This window comes from Amblyomma mixtum, chromosome 5 (genome assembly GCF_055824585.1).
Source record: "Amblyomma mixtum isolate Tamu chromosome 5, ASM5582458v1, whole genome shotgun sequence".
Lineage (NCBI taxonomy): Eukaryota > Metazoa > Arthropoda > Arachnida > Ixodida > Ixodidae > Amblyomma > Amblyomma mixtum.
Genome location: NC_143016.1, coordinates 185,965,168 through 185,987,344, shown reverse-complemented (window position 1 = coordinate 185,987,344; position 22,177 = coordinate 185,965,168). Strand labels below are relative to the sequence as shown.

The 22,177-nt window shown below is 45.9% G+C and overlaps 1 protein-coding gene across 1 annotated transcript in view; it reads left to right on the top strand.

The window, feature by feature from the left end:
• Positions 1 to 20,817, top strand: part of LOC149345124 (ABC transporter G family member 20-like) — a 32,791-nt gene extending 11,974 nt beyond the window's left edge. Inside the window, exons 4-5 of the mRNA XM_089546446.1 lie at positions 11,073 to 11,159; positions 20,603 to 20,817. Coding sequence (XP_089402572.1) covers positions 11,073 to 11,159; positions 20,603 to 20,817 — 302 coding nt within the window. The remainder of the gene's footprint in view (positions 1 to 11,072; positions 11,160 to 20,602) is intronic.
• Positions 20,818 to 22,177: the final 1,360 nt, after the last annotated feature.

Genomic DNA, 22,177 nt, shown 5'->3' with positions numbered 1-22,177 from the left:
CGTACTCGGATTTTAGAAGTGTAAAAAACGAGAAGTGTTCTATACGGTATAACTAACGGGGCTTTAATGCTTTGCAGATGTGATAGCTTTGTTCAGGCTGTGCCGCATAGACACCCATTAAAGAAAAACATATCAAGCTTCTTTTGAATGTTTCCTTTTCCAAGCAGCAGTACGCTGCACACTTTAATTACTAATTCACCAGGAAATTTTTATGCCGCCGTCGTACAGAACATGTCCTCTTCACACCAACAGCGGTGGCGCCGTGGTCAGGTGTTCCGCTACTCAGCTGGAGGACCTGGGTTCAATCCCCGCCGCAGCGGCAGGGTTTAGATGGGGCGAAACGCAAAAGGCGCAAGTGTGCTGTGCGATGCCAGCGCACGTTAAGGATCCCCGGGAGGTGGAAAGTAAGCCGGAGCCCTTAACTACGGCGCCCCTCATAGCCCATGTGTCGCTTCGCAAGGTCAGACCCCACAATCTACAATCTATGCATAATGTGATTTCAGGTGCAGGACAAAATGATTTTTTGTGAGAATGCTAATGAGTGATTACTCCCTTATTAAAGATAATGCCCTCCTCGAGGGATTCCCCTAAAACAATGTACCAACACCATTCCCGCGTCGAGCTCGCCCTACCATACATGCTAGCCGTTCAAACATCAAACCTGGACGAATTTTTTTTTAACTGTGAAGTGCTTGGGTGGAGATAATGAGTAATTGCTCCCTTATTACAAATATTCTGTGCCTTGGGGATTCCCCCAGAGAATTTGACTAACATCGTGATATACAGCGTGGATTTCTGCAGTGACAGTTCAAAGGACAAGACGTTAGTAAGCACAGCCTTGTAAGCTGGAAGACCATTACAGCCTTTCGTTGCAACAACAAAAGCGATTCTTTCAATACAGTGGCATGAGCTAACTGAGACACAACCGTGCTAGTGCTGGTAGTGCAGAAGGGACCATGAGTCGAAAACGAATAGGTGGTTATGTGACGGTAAAGAGTAAAAAAATATGCAGTTCCTGCACGAGATGAAGTAATTTCAAAATTAACCTTTACTGTTGTGACATTGGAGCTTCAACAATCGTATGAGAGAATAAGCAACTGGCTTAGCTCTGACCTCATCCGAGGTTTTTAGTGAAGCAAAGCAGACATTTGGGCTAGTTGGTGTGAATTCATGGTGGAAAAAACAGCGCAAACTTAGACAGAAAACACAGAAAAGAGGGGAGACACTACAAGCGCTGACTCGCAACTAAGGTTTATTAGAAAGAACAGAACACAATATAACACAAAGAACAGAACGCAAACGGGGCGCTGTGTAAATGTAAGGCTCTTTGAGCACCGGCACCTACTCGGCAGTGACTCGCGAGACAACCTTCCCGCACACTGCCGGGTTTGCAAATGCACAACACCCCTTTTCCCGAAAACTGACGTGCTTTTTTTCCACCAAGATAAGGTGATTGTGTTCGCGCTGCTGATACATATGGATCGCAACCAACTAGCCCGACAGATGGTGTTATTCAAGTACTTTTCTTGTGTTCGCGCTGAAGATAAGGTGACCCGGGAGCTGATGGCAGCGTTCTTTATCCGAAAAACCGGCAAACGGTGCGTGAGTGATCCTTCAGTGGCCTTGTCAGAATTGGAATTTAGGTACTTAAATAACCGGGTGCACACGCGCGATGCTTCTGTTTAGATTATCTTGCACGCTCGCACGTAATCTGTTATGACGTACGCAGTCGTGAGTGGTTTTTGTATATATTGTGTTCTGTTCTTTCTAATAAACCTTAGTTGCGAGTCAGCGCTTGTAGTGTCTTCCCTCTTTTCTGTGTTTTCTGTCTAAGATTGCGCTGTTTTTTCCACCATGTTTTTAGTGAAGACAGTTTTGTGCCACATGGCATTCGAATACCAAAACTGATGCCGCGCAAAGGTTTTGAAAGCAAGTAACTTGGAAAACGGTGATGCTAAAGACACATGTTGTAAATATACCAGTTTGTGGGTTGGTGTATAAGGATTAATATGTGAGACTATGTTACACTCTGTGCCGTATTAATGGCAGTATTTGAACCAGTATGCAGTGAATATACCTTTCTCAGTAAGGCCTGATATGTAGACAAAACGTATTTATGCTGATAGTGAGAAAATATTTCTTTGGAGGAGAAATTCTAGAGGCCCGTGTACTGTGCGATGTCAGTGCACGTTAAAGAACCCCAGGTGGTCGAAATTTCCGGAGCCCTCCACTACGGCGTCTCTCATAGCCTTAGTCGCTTTCGGACGTTAAACCCCGTAAACCAAACCAAACCAACCATTATGCATTCTTATAGTAACATAGCAAACAGGCCATTCTATATAGATCATGCAAATTGTTGTTCTGGAGACCTGAAAAACTGGCACCGATTGCAAGTTGGCAGACCCCTTAGTCGTGAATGAAGGCTTGTTACGAAAAGCTGCAGGAAAGGTCTACTATATCTAATAAAAAGCTGAGGCCCAAGGGCAATGCCTTGAGAGACGCCCGAGACTGCAGGAAAAAAGCAGGATGCGTGATAATTAGCGTGGGAAATCTGACGACGTCCGGCTGTCAAAACTTGGACCCAGTTTAGAGCGACTAGATGCGAGTTAATGCATGAGCGAATAATCACTTCATAGACGAGGAATCTTAACGCATGCTTTTTCAAAGCCAAGAAAAAAAAGCATCGAGGGGTGTTGCAGTCACTGGGCAAGTGCATGTCATGAAGGACGAGAGCACGTTGGCTATCAGAGGAATCTTTTCTAAAGGCGTGCCGATTTGGATGAAACAACTTAATAAACATGATGAAACAACTTAATACGAGGAAAGCTAAAAACTGTCCCAGCACACATAAAAAAATTGGCTTACGAAACCTGTGTGCGGTCTTTACTTGAATATGCTTCAGTCGTGTGGGACCCGTACACGAAAAAGGACATAATTGTCCTTGAAAAAGTCAATAGGAAAGCGGTTAGGTGTATATAAGGAAAATACAAAAGGGAAGACTTTACCTCGCAGTTAATGATGTCAAATAATATTCCTACACTAGAAATCCGCCGAAAGATTAATAGATTGGCATTCTGTTTTAATAGTTTAACAGGTAAAAATAAACTGAAGCTTATTAAGCGTAATAAACAGATTCACAACAGCGCTACGGCACAAGGACAGAAGAAACACGAAAAACACAGGACGGGCGCTGACTACCAACTCTTTATTGCGTGAAAAACCAGCACAGATTTATACTATTTCCCTGACCACGTGATGCGCTGTCAGCCACGGGACACAGCGAAGGAACGCTTCACACGTTTGGGGAGTCATCACACAGCTCGACAGAACTCATAAAACGTGCATGCACTATCAAAAACTATAGCATTACCAAGCTAATGATAAAGGGACTAACAGATACAAAGATGTGCATAGACCAGCTACAGCCAATGACAACTGCAGCTCAGATAGGCAAGGAAATGAGTACTTCAAAGCAAAGCGGAATCTTTGGGCTACGTAAAAAACATTCAAGAGAGCGAGAAGGCGTAAAAGCATGAGAAAAGCATGAGCAAAATGGCGGTGAAAAAAGTAAAAATTGCTAGGCAATAGGCAAAGTCAGCAGGCTAAAAGCGAAAACAAGAAACCGACACCAACAAATAACACGGTAAAAGTAACAATCGTTAAAAAGGGAAACTAAAGGAAAGAACAAAAACATGAACCACCACCGGCCAAGCAATGAAGACGGTAAAACAACTAAAAGTCTTTAAAAGACAGAGGAGCAAAGTTCCGCATAAGGTCAACAAACAAAACAACGCAAAATAAAACACTATAAGGTGAGATGCAGGAAAAACCGTTTGTCAGGATGTCTAGCAGTTAAAACGCAAGAATCGCGTCCGTTCAAGAAAGGTCCTTTCTTTCTCCTGTAAACAGACAGATGAGCTGCTGATGCACTCGTCCCCAGCCTTTTCAATCAAAAAACCTTCAATAATCTCCCTTTCTATTCTGCTCCTTGCGGTCGCCAGAAACTTAGTATCTGAAAACATAGGTCGACAATCGTGACGGGGTTGGTTACAATGTAGTGCCATGTGGCTCCCAGACTTGTTTTTTACGTTCAGGAAGTGTTCGCTTGCTCTGTCATTGAAGCAGCGTCCGGTCTGGCCGATGTATACTTTTCCACAAGTGAGGGGAATCTGGTAGACAACTGCGGATCGACATTCGGTGTACTGACGGGAATGTTTTACTGAGCAGGTCGCCCGCTTCTTCCGGTTTACCATCGGACACACTCTTGCCAACTTACATGGGGCAGAAAACACAACGTTCACATCGTACCTGGCTGCAACCTTCTTAACATTGTGCGATAGCTTATGGATATAAGGAATTACGGCAACGCGTTTCCTTTCCCTGGGCTCTCTCCTTCCCTCTCCTAGCTTCATTTTCTGTAGTAAGGCTTCGCACAGGCCTGCTATGAGGAAAGGTGAGTAGCCAGCTAAAAGAAGGCGTTCAACCTGGTTATCAAAGCTGTAATCAGCCATGTGCTCGCAACTTTTTGTTAGTGACGCATGAAGTGCGCTAGTTGCGACTGCCCGCTTGACAAGTTTGGAATGCGCACTGTCGAAGGGGAGTAAACCTTTCTTCGATCTAACGTTGTACGACCAACACACTCGCTTACCACTAAAAACCAGCAACAGATCTAAAAACTGGATCCTGTTCTCTTTTGGCATTTCCCACGTGAAGTTCATTCCACCAGAATAGAAACATTTGGAAACAGTAGCGAAAAAAGTGGAAAAAGCAAAAAGTGGATGCCTTGAAATGTTCTTCTCAGGCAAAACCCACAAGCCTGACTGTCCGCTACGAAGTATAGTTTCGGAAAAAGGCACCTGGCAGGAACACCTTGGACATTTCCTTCGTGACAGCTTGAACCTTTTGACTGGAGCTGACCCATTTCAAGTACGCAGCTCTTTGGAAGTTGTCGAGGACCTACGCCAAGGAATGCAAGATGCTGCTACGGCCTTTTCAATTGACGTAGAAGACCTTTTTTACTCCATTCCCCATGAAGGACTTTTCACAGCTGTTATCCAAAGGATAGACGAGATCGGAGCCATCAGCTTTCAGAATGCAACCGGAATAGGTCAAGACAGGTTCATCACCCTACTTCAGTTTTACCTGCAATCCACAGTAGTGTCGTACAAAGACCAGCTCCTGATACAAAAATCGGGAATATGTATTGGTTCCTCCGTTGCCCCGGTGCTCTCGGATATTTTCTTGTCCACCATGGACCGGGCAGTTCAAGAACGTTTACATGACAAGCACATCGTCAAGATCTATCGGTACGTGGACGATTTCCTCATCGTGTTAGACAGTGCTGCTGCTATTGACATGCCACAAGCCGTCAGGGACATCGTCGGAGTGTTCAAGGACTATTCTGGTGGAATGAACTTCACGTGGGAAATGCCAAAAGAGAACAGGATCCAGTTTTTAGATCTGTTGCTGGTTTTTAGTGGTAAGCGAGTGTGTTGGTCGTACAACGTTAGATCGAAGAAAGGTTTACTCCCCTTCGACAGTGCGCATTCCAAACTTGTCAGGCGGGCAGTCGCAACTAGCGCACTTCATGCGTCACTAACAAAAAGTTGCGAGCACATGGCTGATTACAGCTTTGATAACCAGGTTGAACGCCTTCTTTTAGCTGGCTACTCACCTTTCCTCATAGCAGGCCTGTGCGAAGCCTTACTACAGAAAATGAAGCTAGGAGAGGGAAGGAGAGAGCCCAGGGAAAGGAAACGCGTTGCCGTAATTCCTTATATCCATAAGCTATCGCACAATGTTAAGAAGGTTGCAGCCAGGTACGATGTGAACGTTGTGTTTTCTGCCCCATGTAAGTTGGCAAGAGTGTGTCCGATGGTAAACCGGAAGAAGCGGGCGACCTGCTCAGTAAAACATTCCCGTCAGTACACCGAATGTCGATCCGCAGTTGTCTACCAGATTCCCCTCACTTGTGGAAAAGTATACATCGGCCAGACCGGACGCTGCTTCAATGACAGAGCAAGCGAACACTTCCTGAACGTAAAAAACAAGTCTGGGAGCCACATGGCACTACATTGTAACCAACCCCGTCACGATTGTCGACCTATGTTTTCAGATACTAAGTTTCTGGCGACCGCAAGGAGCAGAATAGAAAGGGAGATTATTGAAGGTTTTTTGATTGAAAAGGCTGGGGACGAGTGCATCAGCAGCTCATCTGTCTGTTTACAGGAGAAAGAAAGGACCTTTCTTGAACGGACGCGATTCTTGCGTTTTAACTGCTAGACATCCTGACAAACGGTTTTTCCTGCATCTCACCTTATAGTGTTTTATTTTGCGTTGTTTTGTTTGTTGACCTTATGCGGAACTTTGCTCCTCTGTCTTTTAAAGACTTTTAGTTGTTTTACCGTCTTCATTGCTTGGCCGGTGGTGGTTCATGTTTTTGTTCTTTCCTTTAGTTTCCCTTTTTAACGATTGTTACTTTTACCGTGTTATTTGTTGGTGTCGGTTTCTTGTTTTCGCTTTTAGCCTGCTGACTTTGCCTATTGCCTAGCAATTTTTACTTTTTTCATCGCCATTTTGCTCATGCTTTTCTCATGCTTTTACGCCTTCTCGCTCTCTTGAATGTTTTTTACGTAGCCCAAAGATTCCGCTTTGCTTTGAAGTACTCATTTCCTTGCCTATCTGAGCTGCAGTTGTCATTGGCTGTAGCTGGTCTATGCACATCTTTGTATCTGTTAGTCCCTTTATCATTAGCTTGGTAATGCTATAGTTTTTGATAGTGCATGCACGTTTTATGAGTTCTGTCGAGCTGTGTGATGACTCCCCAAACGTGTGAAGCGTTCCTTCGCTGTGTCCCGTGGCTGACAGCGCATCACGTGGTCAGGGAAATAGTATAAATCTGTGCTGGTTTTTCACGCAATAAAGAGTTGGTAGTCAGCGCCCGTCCTGTGTTTTTCGTGTTTCTTCTGTCCTTGTGCCGTAGCGCTGTTGTGAATCTGTTTATTAAGCATGAACCAACTAGCCCACACCAGAATCCTCTTATTAAGCGTCCTCTAGTGCATTAAGCGTCCTCTAGTGAGAAGGACTCGAAACGTTCATGAACATTCACTTACTCCCCTTTTCGCCAAAACTAACAGTTTTAAATACAGTTTTTTCCCTAGAACAGTGCAAGATTGGAATTCATTACCGGAATCGGTTTTTTTCCTCGCAAAATTTTTTTGATGCGTTAAATCGTCTACTTACCTGCTAATATTGCTTATATGTATGTTTTGTATCCGTGTGCTGCTAATATTGTATAAGTTTATTCTTTTGGTGTCCGTGTGCTGCTAATATTGAATAATTTTATTCTTTTCGTTATGTAACAATGTAAGTTCACTCCTGCTTGGGCCAAGCAGTGGCCTGCAGTATTATGAAATAAATAAATTAGGCAAAATAATCTAGCAGGGCGAGAGTACATAATGTGTTTTATGATTGGAGCGCATGCTAATGTCGGAAATAGGGCGATATGCGCTTGGGGGGAGGGGGGGGGGGGGGGGTGATTGGTAGGACGCATCCAGGGGCCAAGCTCTGATAATGTGGGAAACTATCTGTACAGCATGCAATAGATTCAGTATGCACACACTGCCTGATGACTGGCGGCAAGAAAAGACGGCGTGTTGAAACTGTGCTGAAATACGAGGACGACGGAACTGGAATTGCTACTCTGTGCAGTGGTGTTTGTTCTTTCCCGTCGCTTCTGTTCCTAAAGTAGCTTTAGCACCTCCACTGGGCTCTTTTCGCAATGTGCTTCTTAAAAGTGGTGTCAGGTAAAGCCGACTGTTTTTCTTCAACCACCAAACTTCTGTGTCACGCAACACTTTCTTCTATCAGCTTTCAAAGTTTGCAAAGATGCTTTTGCTTCTTGTGTCACATAGTTAAATTCCACAGAAATAAAATGCTTTGGCACTATCAGAACTAAACAATTAACCGTACCTTCATCTATACGGACATGTCTTGGTAGTATAGGCCTCATTCATATGGACTGGAATTGAGGACAGTTTTTCTGGGGAGTAAACTTTTTCATTCTATTTACGCCTCGTTATCGTAGAAAGTAGCTGATCAGACAGTGGGCAGATTGAAAATGTATACAGCCCGTTGTCTAACGTATTCTTTTTGTGTTAAACTCCACAGAAATGTGAACATAATCTCAACTCTGCAAACAAGACAATAATTTACAGAGCAAAGCCCGTTTCAGATTTTTGGATATGAGAGGATAAGCCACACACATAGTCAACCATATACCTTTGTTGCACTGTGGAATTCATACTGTTCGCTGCACTGCGTGCACACAGTTCGTAACCCATGAACTGCCAGGCACACCGACTCCTCCTGCCCTGTTCACGCAGTTTCTGGTTGCCAAACCACTTCTCTTTTTGAGTGTAAAATCCTGTTCAGGGCTTGGCTATTCAGTATACCTGGTAGACATTACTCGTTGCACAAAACGAATCAACCTGCTCAAAAAGAAAAGAACATAGCCGTTTGCTTAAATTACAACTTTTATAACGTCAGGGATGATTTCCCACAGCCCAAAACGCCAAGTTTAAATACAGCACACTGCAGGAAGAAAAACGCAATGCTCGGGTTTGAGGCATGCATGGCTGGCAAAAGCAGAACTTGCTCCGGTGCAAAGCAGGGAGTCTGTGAATGCAAGTGGTCACAACTATTTCAGTCAATCCAAGCATTAAGGAAAGGGGTTCAATTATATCTGAAGTCAGCCTCGTTAGGTCGACGGTCACAGGATATTGCAGGACCCTCAGAAACAACTCAGCGCCGGTATTGTAGAGCCAACCTCCATGCAACAGTGTAGCACATTTCAAGGAATTAAAATTGTTTCTGTTGTTTGCAACATGTGCAGGAATTCTGCGGCCATGAACATGAAAGAAATGTAATCGGATAAATGTCCCAGGAAACATTGCTGATCCCCGAGGAAGGCACGATTATGTAACTATGTATGAGCAAATAATTGAGGCATGTGCAAAATGCAAGAAGGGCGCAGAAAATCTGGGAATCATACTACATCCTGACACATAAGTTCTTGCAGGCCCACCAGGGCTGGCACTACGCAGCCAAGTAATCATGTTCGTTGCAGGCAGACACAGGCAAGTGCACGTAGCAGATGAACATGCAAATGTGCATGGATGACATCTCCTTCTTAAGACTTCGAGAATGTTTGGCTAAACAAACTGATGCGGCTGACCCAGGGAGCGCTGCGGAACAACTGCTCAACGCTGATAAAATCGAGTTGGCAACAGCTCTGCAGCAAAAGCATAGAGAACGCTTAATCCACTTTTCTACCTTTGATCTCCCAGTGCAAAGGGACTGCTAGCAAGACCATCAACAATAAATACAGGACGAGTCGTTCAATAAATTCGAGCAGTTTCGTAGCTAAGTGGCAGATGTCATCGTCCATGACGTGCTTCGAGATCACAGTACGACGGCCGCGCAGCCAAGATCGTGTCACGTCGCACATACAGCAGTTTTCAAACAGTGCACAAAGGAACAGCGATAAAAATCTGTTATGAATGGGCAGCAGAAACAACGTCGTGTGCTCGCCTCGGTCGCTATCGCTGCAATCATCGCAACGGACGCGACCAGCTGCACAGCACCAAGTACAGCCCCCATCAAAAGTATACAGCCCAAGGGGTTTGCTTACGGGCCTGCAGCGTGCCTAGCTATGCATCCTAAGCGACCGTAATCTCTCGAACCATGAATGGCCTCAAGTCCTCAATCCTGCCAATAAGCTTTGAACTGCTAGACGTGCTAGGGAGCTGCGCAAAACAGTTTCGAAGCAAACCCGTTGGGCTGTATACTTTTGACGGGGACTGTACATTTCAGCGTTCTGAAAGCACTGAGTGCGTAGTGAGCTTTCGCAGGTGCACATTTCGCTGACTTGACGGGAAAGCGCTCGCTACGACCGCAGTCACTTTCGCTACGCGGACATTGGTCACTGTGCTACGCAGCTCATGCACGCACAGGAAAATCACCGCGACCAGTTACTCGCTGCTCTCCGTGATAATCCTCGCAGAAATTAAGAACACTTGCAACAACGACAAGCTGCTCCAACTAAGCGCTTCGTTACACCGCCAACGCGTACGTCTTGCGTCGGTTCAAAAAGAGCTGTCAACTCGATCAGCGTAGATGATTACAGAATTCAACTGGTGGGAACTGTCGCTCGCCGCTGCTGCACGCGGCGAAGTTCGCAGTCTCTCTGCACACTCGTAATATCAACATGCGGCCGATATAACATGTTTCGCGCATAGCTGCCACAGCCGAGGCCTTGTTGTCTAGTTCAATCGATGGACGCCCATCTTGCCCTGGCAGAAGCGACGAGGAGGGGCTTGAAACGTCACGTAAAAAGACAGCCAATAGCTACAATCCGGTGGCCGGCCGGACCCGCATGCCCGCACAAAAGTTGAAGTTCAACCAATATTGCCCCGGTCGCCAGACCGGCCGGACGCCTATTGTCTGGCCTGTGCACAGCGTCGTCCGCATGCTTGCGGATGTGCACGAACAACGATCGTACAACTATAGTACAACAGCCTTAAGCCATTATGGCAATCATGCTAGGACCAGTAACTATGTGGCGCTACTTTTTCAACATGGCGGCGTCCGTGCATCTATAGGGTGAAAGAAGACGGCACGTGGCCACAGTAGGTAACAAAGAAGCCGCCAGTTAAGGCGTCAAATAGATTTCGAGGCCACCTGGCGACGGGCGGGAAGTACCAGGCGCACGTTTTCTGGAGAGTGCGCTACAAAGGCTTCTAGAAAGCAGATGAAATAGCGACGGTAGACATAGCACAAGGCGTATCCAAAAACAACTCTGCTGAAAGGTAGAAACTCGGAGATTTTAAAAGCCAAGGGTAAAAAGATTATGACCCGAATAAGACACAACAAAGAAATCAACGAATAACACGCGTAGCTACAGGTTAAAATTCTGTTGTTGTTCTTGTTCTTCTAAAAAGTAAATGACAGAAGTGTACGAACTATTGCAAAGAACCACGCACCAGCGACTTGTTCGGTCTCCTGTGGTGCAGGCTTCTTCACGTCGTCCGTGTCCAAAGACGAGGCGACGGCGCTGCTGTTGTCCATGGCTGCCCTCTACCCGGCGCTGCTCATGGGAGGTGCGTGGATACATCTTCCCTCATCTCGGGAAGCGATCTCTATGATGTGTGCCTCGTGTCGCCCCGGTGTGCGATTCAAGACTCCACCCGGCCCCACCAAAAAATGTCTCAACGCACATATACCGCCGCTACATATGTCACGTACTGAATTCTCAGATGCAGACTTGCAAGTAGCGCTTGTCGTGAATTGAACGAATTATTTGAGCGAAATTTCTGCGATAAACTCAGTCCCGTAAAAAGTGGCTTCCACGTAAACAGCTGTCATGTGGCCAGAAATAGAGGCAAGTTGTTTCGCCGTCTTCCCTCATCTGTCTACTCTCAGTTGACGCGGCCCAGAGACGCTGTTCAGCTTCCTTTTGACGTCGTATTGCGAGGCGTTCCGTGCGGTTTTCTGGCGTTTCGCCCATACGTTTAGCTTTGCGCTTTCCATTTTCGCCGCTTTTCGGACAACTACCAAGCTAGCACTTCTGGATCGGTAGATTTCCTACAGCCACGTCTCGGTGCTTCTCCTTCCATGGCGAGTGCGAGCGCCTATTCTCTGACAAGCGCATTTATAGCCTATTAGCGCGCGGCTGCATCGAAAGGTCAAACGGTGGCGAGGAGGAGTAGCGCGCGCAGCGGTAGCGGCGGCGCACATGCGCAGTAGCGCGCGGCTGTGGCGAAAGGTCAGGCGACGGAGTCGGCGGCCACCTGCGCTGCGCGTGACGTCACTCGGTTTCGCGCATGCGCAGAATATGGCTTTTGCGGCGCACCCGGCATACGCGAAGCTCGGCACCGACCCTCGTAGCATAGCTTTTCGCTTCAGAACTGGCCGGGACCGAACTCATCAGCCGCTGCACGTTTTGAGCCAGCTGCTACGCGAACAGGTGGCACAGCGGGGCCGACCAAACCGACACCATTTCAAGCTGGAACCTCCAGATGCTCCACGTGCTTGTCGGCACCTCCCTTCGCAGAGTGACTAAGGTACCGCTTGTGACCGCGAAAAGCGATTGCAAGGTATCAGTGGTGCTGTCACTCGTGGCGATGCGACCCCTATAGACAGCCTATATACTATCCATAGACTTCTGCCAATTTATAGACTTTCCATACACAAATCCTGAAGACTAGGTTTACAATCTGTAGATTTGTAGCCATTCACTTATAGTACACGCTGGTCGATAGTCTACAGACAAAAGTCAACTGAAAATCTAATAGACACAAGAATATAGCCAGTCTATAGAATCATGGCCGTACACTTTTAGTAGACTTTTGTCTGCGACAGTCTGCAGACTGAAGTCTACAGGTATATAGACTGTCTACAGACATTTTATAGATATAGGACTTAGCACTTTTACTAGAAAAATTTTGTCTATAGACTTTCGTCTCCTAAACCTTCATTGTCTATATGCTCTCTATAGACGTGTCTAATAGCGTTGAAAAATATGTCATCACAAATCTGTCAGACATGATGTGAATATTAATATATTTACCAGCGTAGTTCATTTCAAAGCTATCCAGGATGGGCACATGGACGACGTGCACGATACGAAATGCACCACATTACACAATTAAAAATTAAAAGTAAAGGTCCGGCTATTTTTCTCGAAATCGTTCTTGTAGCCTGTTGCCTGCTGTTCACCATCAAGGCACGTTGATTATCTGTAAAGCGCTGCAAAAAAATACTACAGAGGTAACTAGAAAATTCTTTCCGGGTGCGCTACGCGTGGAGTTTCATTATCATCATCATCAACCTGACTACACCCACTGCAAGGCAAAGCCCTCTCCCATGTCTCTCCAATTAACCCTGTTCTTTGGAACTTGCGGCCACTGTATCCCCGCAAATTTCTTAATCTCATCCGTCTACCTGACCTGCCGCCTCATGCCACACTTGCCTTCTCTTGGAATCCACTCCGTTACCCTTAATGACCAGCGGTTATCTTGCCTTCGCATTACATGCCCTGCCCAAGCCCATTTCTTCCTCTTGATTTCGACACGGATGTCATTAACCCGCGTTTGTTCCCTCACCCACTAAGCCCTCTTCCGATCTCTTAACGTTACACCTATCATTTTCCTTTCCATAGCTCGCTTTCCAAAGCGTGGGCTTTAACGCAAGGCTACTCTTTTGGCTACTGTATTCTAGAAGAGCAACCTTTGTTTTTTCATGAAATACGGATGAATATTTATGAATGCTTTTCTCGCGTCTTCGTCTATGAATACAGCGCACAGTGTAAAATAAACATAAAAGACGTAGCTTAATTTATTGTTTTGTTGGGTTTCACGAAACATTGTAAGATATACGCATTATCTCTGAAGCACTCTCTCTGCTTTCAATATCTACTGAAAAGGCAGACATCTGTATGGTGCTCGTACAGAAGACTGAAGAATCGCGCCACACGTCAGCATCTATTCCCTGCGGGCTGTTGAGAATGGCACTCCCATAAAATGCGCACTCAAGGCTACTACCACAGAGATACTAAAAGGAGTCTATTGTAACATTTATTTTTATACACGTAAGAAACAAGCGCTTTAAAACTGCGCTGAGTGAAACCTGGTACACTAATACCCAAACAGGCGCAAGGCGTGCAAAACCTCTCCGGCAGATCACAAACCACTACATCGCACTTTCGCGCCCTTAACTTGAAGCACAAAGAAAGCGCAGCATTGCCATACATAAGAGCGCTCTTCAGATACAAGCACGGTTGCAGCTCGGCCACTGCGCTCACAGTATCCAGAAACCAAGAAAATTGGGACTGCAGGTTAGCCTGCTCAAAGGCAGAAGTAAGCGTGAGACAGCGTGCTCATTACCCTCGTGATGACATACGTGCAGGCGAAATTCATTACACTTTTCTTTCAAGGGTAGCCCGAGCAGTGCAGGCAAGGGGATCTTACTTGTAAGCAGCGAACCTTACCTAGGGGTGCTAGAGAGGTCAAATAAAGCAGCGATGGAGTTCGGAATAGGTACCGTCTCAATTAAGGCGCAACCATAGGCACAGCCATAACGCAGCGAAAGCTGAATTCGTTCGTTTGCGCCAATCAATCAGTGCCGGTCCAAACCCTTTGGCGTATTGAGAATCTTGCATACTCTCTTGTTGTGCCCTGTAGACGGACGTAGCCAGCCACAAAGCGCTTGTATATCCGAAGGACAGGTATCGTAACAATGCCACGAAGCGTTCAAGGACAAGGATGTTCAAGGACATACTACGGACCAGATGCCGAGGTCAGCGTGTGTTTCGCGAGTGGTGTTCAGCGCCGTGCTTGTCTCCTCCTCCTGTTTCTGGCCCTGTTGTCTAGCGCTGTTTGAATTTTCTTGTCACCACGGAACACCAACTCGCCCAATCTGTCGTCCTTTGGCGTATCCCTAATATATACCAGTAAGAGACCACAAACGCGCACTACGTCTCTCGCTGAAATGCTGACGGAAAAAGATGGTGCAGGCTTGAGCGGAGCTCGGAAGCAGTCTCGCGAAGCGAAATGCGAACTGTCTCTTCGTGAAGGTTTCAAAGCGAAGATCATGCAGGCCAACGGCTGTGGACAACGGCTCGGATAACAGGCATCGGCGAGTTCACAGGAAGAGACGTGCAACGAAATTGGGGACAAGTTGCAGCTCGTAGCTTCTTCACGTTGTTTACAAAGTCCACGCTCGCCCTCCGCTCAGGCGCCGGCTTCTATTCAGCCACCCATCTAGTAACTGTCCTATAACAAGATTGCAACTTCGACAAACGTCTCTTGCTCCACTCTGTAGCCTCGCAAAACACATTCGGTCAAACGTCGGGTTTAGCACCTCATGAAATATCTGAAAACATCGCTCCATGATCCAGGTAGGCGATAAGAGCAATCCACCTCAGAAAGCGAGTGTGCATTTTCAGACGGGCCAGGTAAACCGATATGTCCGGTGTTAATCGGCGCGCACAGTTTCTTTCCGGCTGTCATTCTCGGGCTCTACTTCGCAGCACGAAGTCAGCGCACAGCACGGGAGGGGCACCTTGGCTGACACGGTTTCCTCGCCGATTAGCTTTGCCGCACGTTAAGAACAACACAGTAGCACAAGGCTTACCATGAATGGCCGACTAAGTTGGGTTCTGTGGGAAGCATAAGCTGTGATGAAAACAGCAATGCAGTCGCGCACCATATTTGCGCCATACGCACCGACTGCGCATAACTTCCAGCTGGACGAGTGATTTTCTTCATTCTTGCCTCGCCTTGCGTCAAAGCACGAAGAAAAAAACCCATTTAGCTGGCGTATCTTCACAGTTCGCGCACTTGCCATCTGCAGCATGTGTTGGTATCCAAGAACACCGTGAACAATTTGTTTATAAGCATAAATTAGCCACTAACGCATTGAAAAACGATTTGTTTTTCGCAAAAACAAAACCAAAACCTCACTGCTTTTACCATTCGCACTGCGGCTCCCCCATTAACGAGTATGGCTTAGCATAGACTTTTTTCCCCCGTGTTTGCGTTTAGAAAACTGCGATGGACGGCATCACTGGGTCTCTGCTCCGAAACATCAAGCATGTGGGGAGAAAGGACAAAATTTCGGCTATGTGATGCATGCGTCGCAGCACTTTACACGCAGCGGTCTTGGTCGTCACAAAGGAGATGCCGTCGACTCAGCGTGGCAAGCTCAGCCAGAAGCCAGCTATCAAGTGACAAGGGGGGGGGGGGGGGGGGGAGGCGTTTGGTGCTCAGCTTTCGCCGGTCGCAAGCCGAAGAATGGGTCGGACCCAAAAGTTCACAAGTAAAGCTTATACAGCAGAGACGATACAGAGGATTTCACAATCACTCGTACGAGCACAAGGTGATTTACAATGCAATGTAATTCGTGCGAAGTAATACTCCGGAGAGATTCCAATGCAACAAAAACCTTGCGCCTAAAGTGCACTAATATAAAGAGGGAGGCAAACAAGTAAAACACAGTTTGTTTACCGGGCACTGCGACAGTCCGACGACCAAGGGACCACGATGAAGCATCCCGCAGGTTGGCGCACGCTGCCTCGCTGGTTCGTGTCTGGGCAAGTGGTGTTGACCCGGGAGTCGAGCGGGCGCTGTTCTCTGAAGCTTCAACGGTGGCTCGGGCTGCCAGACAGCGGTGAACGCCCTTCATTTATAGGCGCGCTCCGCGTCTGTTCCTTATTCGCGCCCAGGCAGCGCGCACATACTCACAGTATCAGCTGCACAGTTTCCTTCTTCTCGCGCCGGACGCGCGTCCCCATTGGTCAGGCGTGGAGACTGGCTTCGAGAACCTTCCAGATCCTTCTTGCGATGCGTCGCCGCGTTGAGTAGAGTTTACCCAAACCTTCTCAAACAATCGACGACGTGCACTGACGTCATTCCTTTGGCGCCGCGCTGGCGAGCCAGTTGGACAGGGCAGCAACCATGGCAGCAACACACACAAAGTTCGGTGCCCTCCGGAGTTTTTTTCCTCCCTGTTCTATCGGCGCGCGCTGGCGACATTGCTTCCGCGCGGAGCCCGATTTTTTTTTCGAATATGCGCCGGATTTTGTGACAAAGGCATGAAAATTAGATGTTAATCACGTTAATCAGTCTTATTCTTGCCAAAGAATTACATGTCCCATTAGCCCAAAAGCCGCCTTCTGTCGCGTCCGTGGCCCGAAATTCCCGTGACATTACCATGATCTCGCATGGCGTCAGCAGTATATCATAAGATGTTGACGTCAGCGGCAAAGAAGAAGAAGTAAAATTTATTCCGAAGGTGCAGAGAATTGAACAAAGGTTCTCCAGGTTGCGAGGCGAACACGCTACCACAAAGCCGCGTTACGCGGCGAATAGAGGTGAACCTAGAGGGCGTCTTTCCTTACCAGTGTATGCTAATGAGTGAGTGTGACATTAGAAAAGAAGGAATCTTTAATGAAACTCGCAACAGAACTCATGATGAGAGAGTGCTTTCGCATTCAAAGCACGTAAGCAGCCTTAAGTACCGTCCGTAATTATCTTCATCAAAAGGTGTTTGTGGAGGACAAATTCTAGAGGCCCGTGTACTGTGCGATGCCAGTGCACATTAAAGAACCCCAGGTGGACGAAATTTCCGGAGCCCTTCACTACGGCGTCTCTCATAGCCTCAGTCGCTTTGGGACGTTAAACCCCGTAAACCAAACCTAAAGGTATTTGAAAGAGATCAGGACGTCCCTGAATTCTCACACCCTTCACCCCCTCCTCCCCCCCTTTTTTTTGCAGGATTTTCCTGAAGAGATGTTGGATCACCATTTATGCCGATAAAAAGGTGGAATGGCATTGTCTCGAGCGATTCCTTTTAAGGAATGACGCAGCATTCGGTAAAATTTTTTTCTTGATGTATTTATGGGAAACTTTTTCAGCATATTAGAAATAATATGAACACTCACAAAAATTTTGCTGCAATATGTCCTGAAAATTGATTTCCAATGTATCTGAATTTTGCATGACAGAAAGCGAGTTCAACATTCATTGCCGTGCTACGGGTGAAGACTTTCTTAAAGTGCTGCTTCGCAAAGCACAAATTTTGGTTCTGAATTTTGACGATGCAGTGTTCGTTTAACATTCTAGAGTGAAAAGAAAGTTTTGACAAAAATAGATAAAATGCATAAATTAAAAAAAAAAACTTTTTTAACCGCATACTTCCGGGTCAAGAAATTAAAATTGTTGAAAACCACAAAATCCTTGGAGTTACTTTCTCGTCGCATCTCAGCTGGGATCAGCACGTGGAAAATATTTGTAAAAAGCTCTCTTCAGTAGCAGGTGTTCTATCACGATGTCGATGGCTTCTTCCCACTCACGTGAAAATTCAAATTTATCATGCTCTTTTCGGTTCCGTTTTGAATTACTGTAACTCTGTTTGGGCAACCACCACAAAAACAAATGTGATAAAAATACAGGTTCTGCAGAAGAAAATGATCCGCTACATTGCAAACCTTCCTTATCTCTCTGCATCACGAAGTGCCTTTATTAATTATAAAATAATTCGTTTTGAACATATGTATGTTTTTCGCATTTTGAGGTTTTTTTACCATTCTTCTCCTGCTTATAGAGATTTCCTCATACATACTGCCCATTTAAGGACCGCTTCGAATCGAACCCACACCCGAAACACCGATCCCTGGTATATTCCATATTTTCGAAATAATTACATACTTCAAACGCTTGAACACAATTTACCGACCACTCTTAATAAGTACAAAGTTTTGGCTGGTGTTAAACAAAGTGAGTTAAAAATGTATTTTGTTAATATATAGCCAGGTTGCATTTTATGTGCGTCTGTTTGTCTGCAGGTGCCATGTATGCACAATGAGTTTTTTTTTTTTTTTTTGGGGGGGGGGTCCTCTCTTTGTTTTCGTGCGTCTGTAAACTGCCATTGTTTTCATTGTATTCAATCAATATGTAACTTGCTTCGTTGTGTTTGCCTGTTCTAACCTATATATCTTTGTAAACCTTTTTTTGTGCTCTGTCGTGTACTGCCATTTGAGGTGCTTGGGCCCCGTCAAGCTGCTTTTTAGCAGCTTTTAGCCCTTGCATCTGTCTAGGATGTAACTTACATTCTCGAAAAATAAAGCGAAATAAAAAAAATAAAATGAAACTTTCAGAGAGCATAAAAGAACGAGGCATACAGGCGGATGCAACTGTCGAAAAAAAGTTTTTGGGCCATGTTTTGGTATTTCAAAATCGTGTCGCCCCTTAAAAGAAAGCGTTTTTATTTCGTGCAGTAAAGTTTACGAGCACCCTGACTGCACCAAATTCGAAGTTTCATCGCTTTAACTGTGAGCAATGAATATGTTTATTTCTGCGCGCAGTAGCGAAAGGAGTCCATTCTAAAAACAATACACTCGAGGGCGTTGTATTAACCTCTCCGAACAAAAAATATATTTTGTAATTCTCGAAATAGCGAAGGAGGTGAAGGGCTCCAGCAGTCGTTGCGGTCACGCGCTGCAGAGTTGCTCACTGCACGCTGCGCTGAGTTCTCAGCTTATTCAACGTATAGATCTTCACGAAAGGACCGCGTTCACATGAGGGAGGCAGTGTTGCGCTCGACCCTTCTCTCTTTGACGAAGCGTTTTATGAAAGATGATACTCTCGTTTTCCATGCTACAAACAGTTATGTCGACTCTTGTTAACATGCGTCATCCAGCTAAACGACTGAGGTAAACACGCTGGCTAACATGATAGCTTTGGTTTACTGCCTGTGGCAGCAAATTGTTTTTTCAATATCTGTTACGATTGACTGAGCAGATGCTAAGATTTTTCAAGGGATATACATAGAGGTTTGACCGGGCACTGAAAACCTTAACGGCCTGGAACGAAACGTTATCAGTGTGTGTAATTATGCTTGCAAAAACGATTACGTTGGCAAGAGAGCGATTTCCGGTCTGGTGGCGTCTACAGACTATATGCACTGAAAAGACAGAAATATGCATCCGAACAGACTGCCATAAAATACGAATGGACTAGGAAAATAAACTTTTCGATCTACTAGCTACTGTAAATGGTTTATAAACTATAAAGCGCTGAAGTAAATCTGTTTACCTGCTAACATCTACAGACAGCCTACAGGACAGGCGAAATAGAATTGTCTCTTAGAGAAAGTCTAGTCTGTAGACCTCTAATAGACGGAAACGAACAGTTGCTATCAACCTGCGTTAGACTATAAATGCAAAAGTCTGACTTCCGATTGACTAGCATCTAGAGGCTATGAATCAAGAAAAGTCGGACTTCCAATTTACTAGCGTCTATAGACTACGAATAGACATAGTTTAAAAATACTCGAGCGAGATTAATTGAAATTTCATAGACTATCCATAGACAAAGGTCTAAAAACTTGCAATCGACCTGTCTATGGACTGCTTAAAGACAAAATCTAAATGACTGCCAATCAACGGTTGTCTATAGATAGGCTATGGACTGTCAATAGACATGTGTCTAAGTTTCCTCATCTACATTTTCTATAGACTCTGAATGGACAACAGTCTAATAGCTTTTAAATGACTTTGTTCTATAGACATTCCGTAGGCTGAATATACAAAAGGAATACCTCCAGGAAGGCATTAGAATCTGTTATAGAATGTATATAGACCCTTTCAAAAAAGCACTAGTTGTCTCGTCCTGTCTTCTTCTTGTCCTTAAGTCTCGTCCAAGTTCGCGGTTATTGCTCCTTTTCAACATATCAGACCAACTGGCCCAAAGCTTCCCCTTGTTCTAGCACTAGTCAGTTGAATGAAAGGTGAAATTTTCTGTCACCATTACAGACTGATCTTTATATTCGGATAAAACTTAAAAAACTTGGCAGCATGAGCCCATGGTCCTCAAGATGTCTTAGTTATCCTCTAAGCACTCACAGCAGTTATCAAAATCAGCTTATTATTGTTTTACTTTATTAAACACGATGCTAAGAAAAATTCCTTTTATTATTTTTGTCTTGTGCCCAAGTTTTCGTTGGGCAACAAGAAAAGTTCTCACAACGCACTCGTGTGCTGCAGGCGTGCTGTGGCCCGTGGAAGGCACGCCCACCGTGCTGCGGCCGGTGAGCTACGCGGTGCCGCAGGCGCTGCCGGTGCACGGTCTGCGCGGGGCCATGCTGCGAAACTACACCTTCGCCAACCGCCACGTGCAGTACGCCATCGGAGCCAACGTCGCCTGGACGCTGGCCCTGCTGGTGCTCGCCATCGTCACCTTTTCCTACTCGGCACAATGAACCACCAATCTCCCTCCCTCTGCCTGCTTCCTCGCGGACGCTGTCACTGCACCGCGGTTACCCCCATTACGCACGCACACTGAAACCTTTCGTATGAGAGGCGCATAAGAAGCTGGGAATACGGAGCCCATAAGATATGTAAGAATACATGGAAATCCATACACTTTCCACGCCCTTACCGTATACAGGGCGTTCCGTATTTATCTGTCCAGGTTGTAAAAATTTCTCCTGCGCAAACTACTGGTTTACTTGGTCTCAAACACGGAACACAAGGCAGCATGGGATAGTCTGCGTTTTCCGATTAATAATTGTGCATCAGAACTTGCCTGAATTGTCTGGAGTCGGCGAAGAACAGCAATCGTCTGCGCAGAGAATTTTTGTCGAGGAGAGCGGAATAGCCGATTTGAGAGGCTGCGCCATCTGGCGAACTGCGAGACAACTAATGTGCCTGCTTGGAGCTGGGGTAGGTCTCGAGCTGCCCTGTGGTCTCTGCTTGAGACCAATTAAGCCAGTAGTGCGTAGACGTTTTTACAACCCGGACAGATAAATACGGAACGCCCTGTACTTCCCATATGATTTCCGTAGCATGTGTTTGACGTCACACAGACTCCTTATGAACTTCAATTTTTCCTTGTTCGTTTTTCGTACAGACTCTGTACAGTCCATGTGTTGTCCACGTGGACCGTACACGAAAAACGTACAGGATTACGCTCATCGTCATATGAAACGTTTCACTATAGTGCCGACGTAACGGGAGAATAGCAGCCGACTCAAGACGGCAGAAGTGTCATAGAAGAGGCGCCAACAGGAGCGACGTTGGTGAGATAGTTATCCTACAGAGCCCAATCATCTGCCTGCTTCTTCCTGGCCTTACATATATGAGGAATCTTATCACATCATTTTTCAAAACCAATAAAAAAAAGTGTCGAGGGCGATGTTTCATTCAAGGCTCAAGTGCATCTATTCAAGAACGAGGGCAAGTTCGCTATGGCAGGAATGCTTTCTACAAGCTTGCCGATTTGGATGAAAGAGCTTGATGGTTAAAAACGATCTAGGTGGGCAAGAGTAAACATGTTTCATGATTTCGAGCAGATGCTAATGGCAGTAAGTTTTGTTCAGTCACAATTCGTCGCACAAATATTTATTGCATTCATAAATCCGCATAGTCAGCAGGAAATAATAAGAAAGACTACGCAGCCGAAGTGACAGCTGCAGTGCATACCGATGTTTTCACACAGCTTGCCCAGTGCCGCCGGCACACCGTTGTAACGCGAGCACCCATCGTCACAAAATATACTTTATTGGGGCACCAACGCCGAGAAGGATGGCGACGCTGCTGTAGTCACGGCAGGAAACAGTC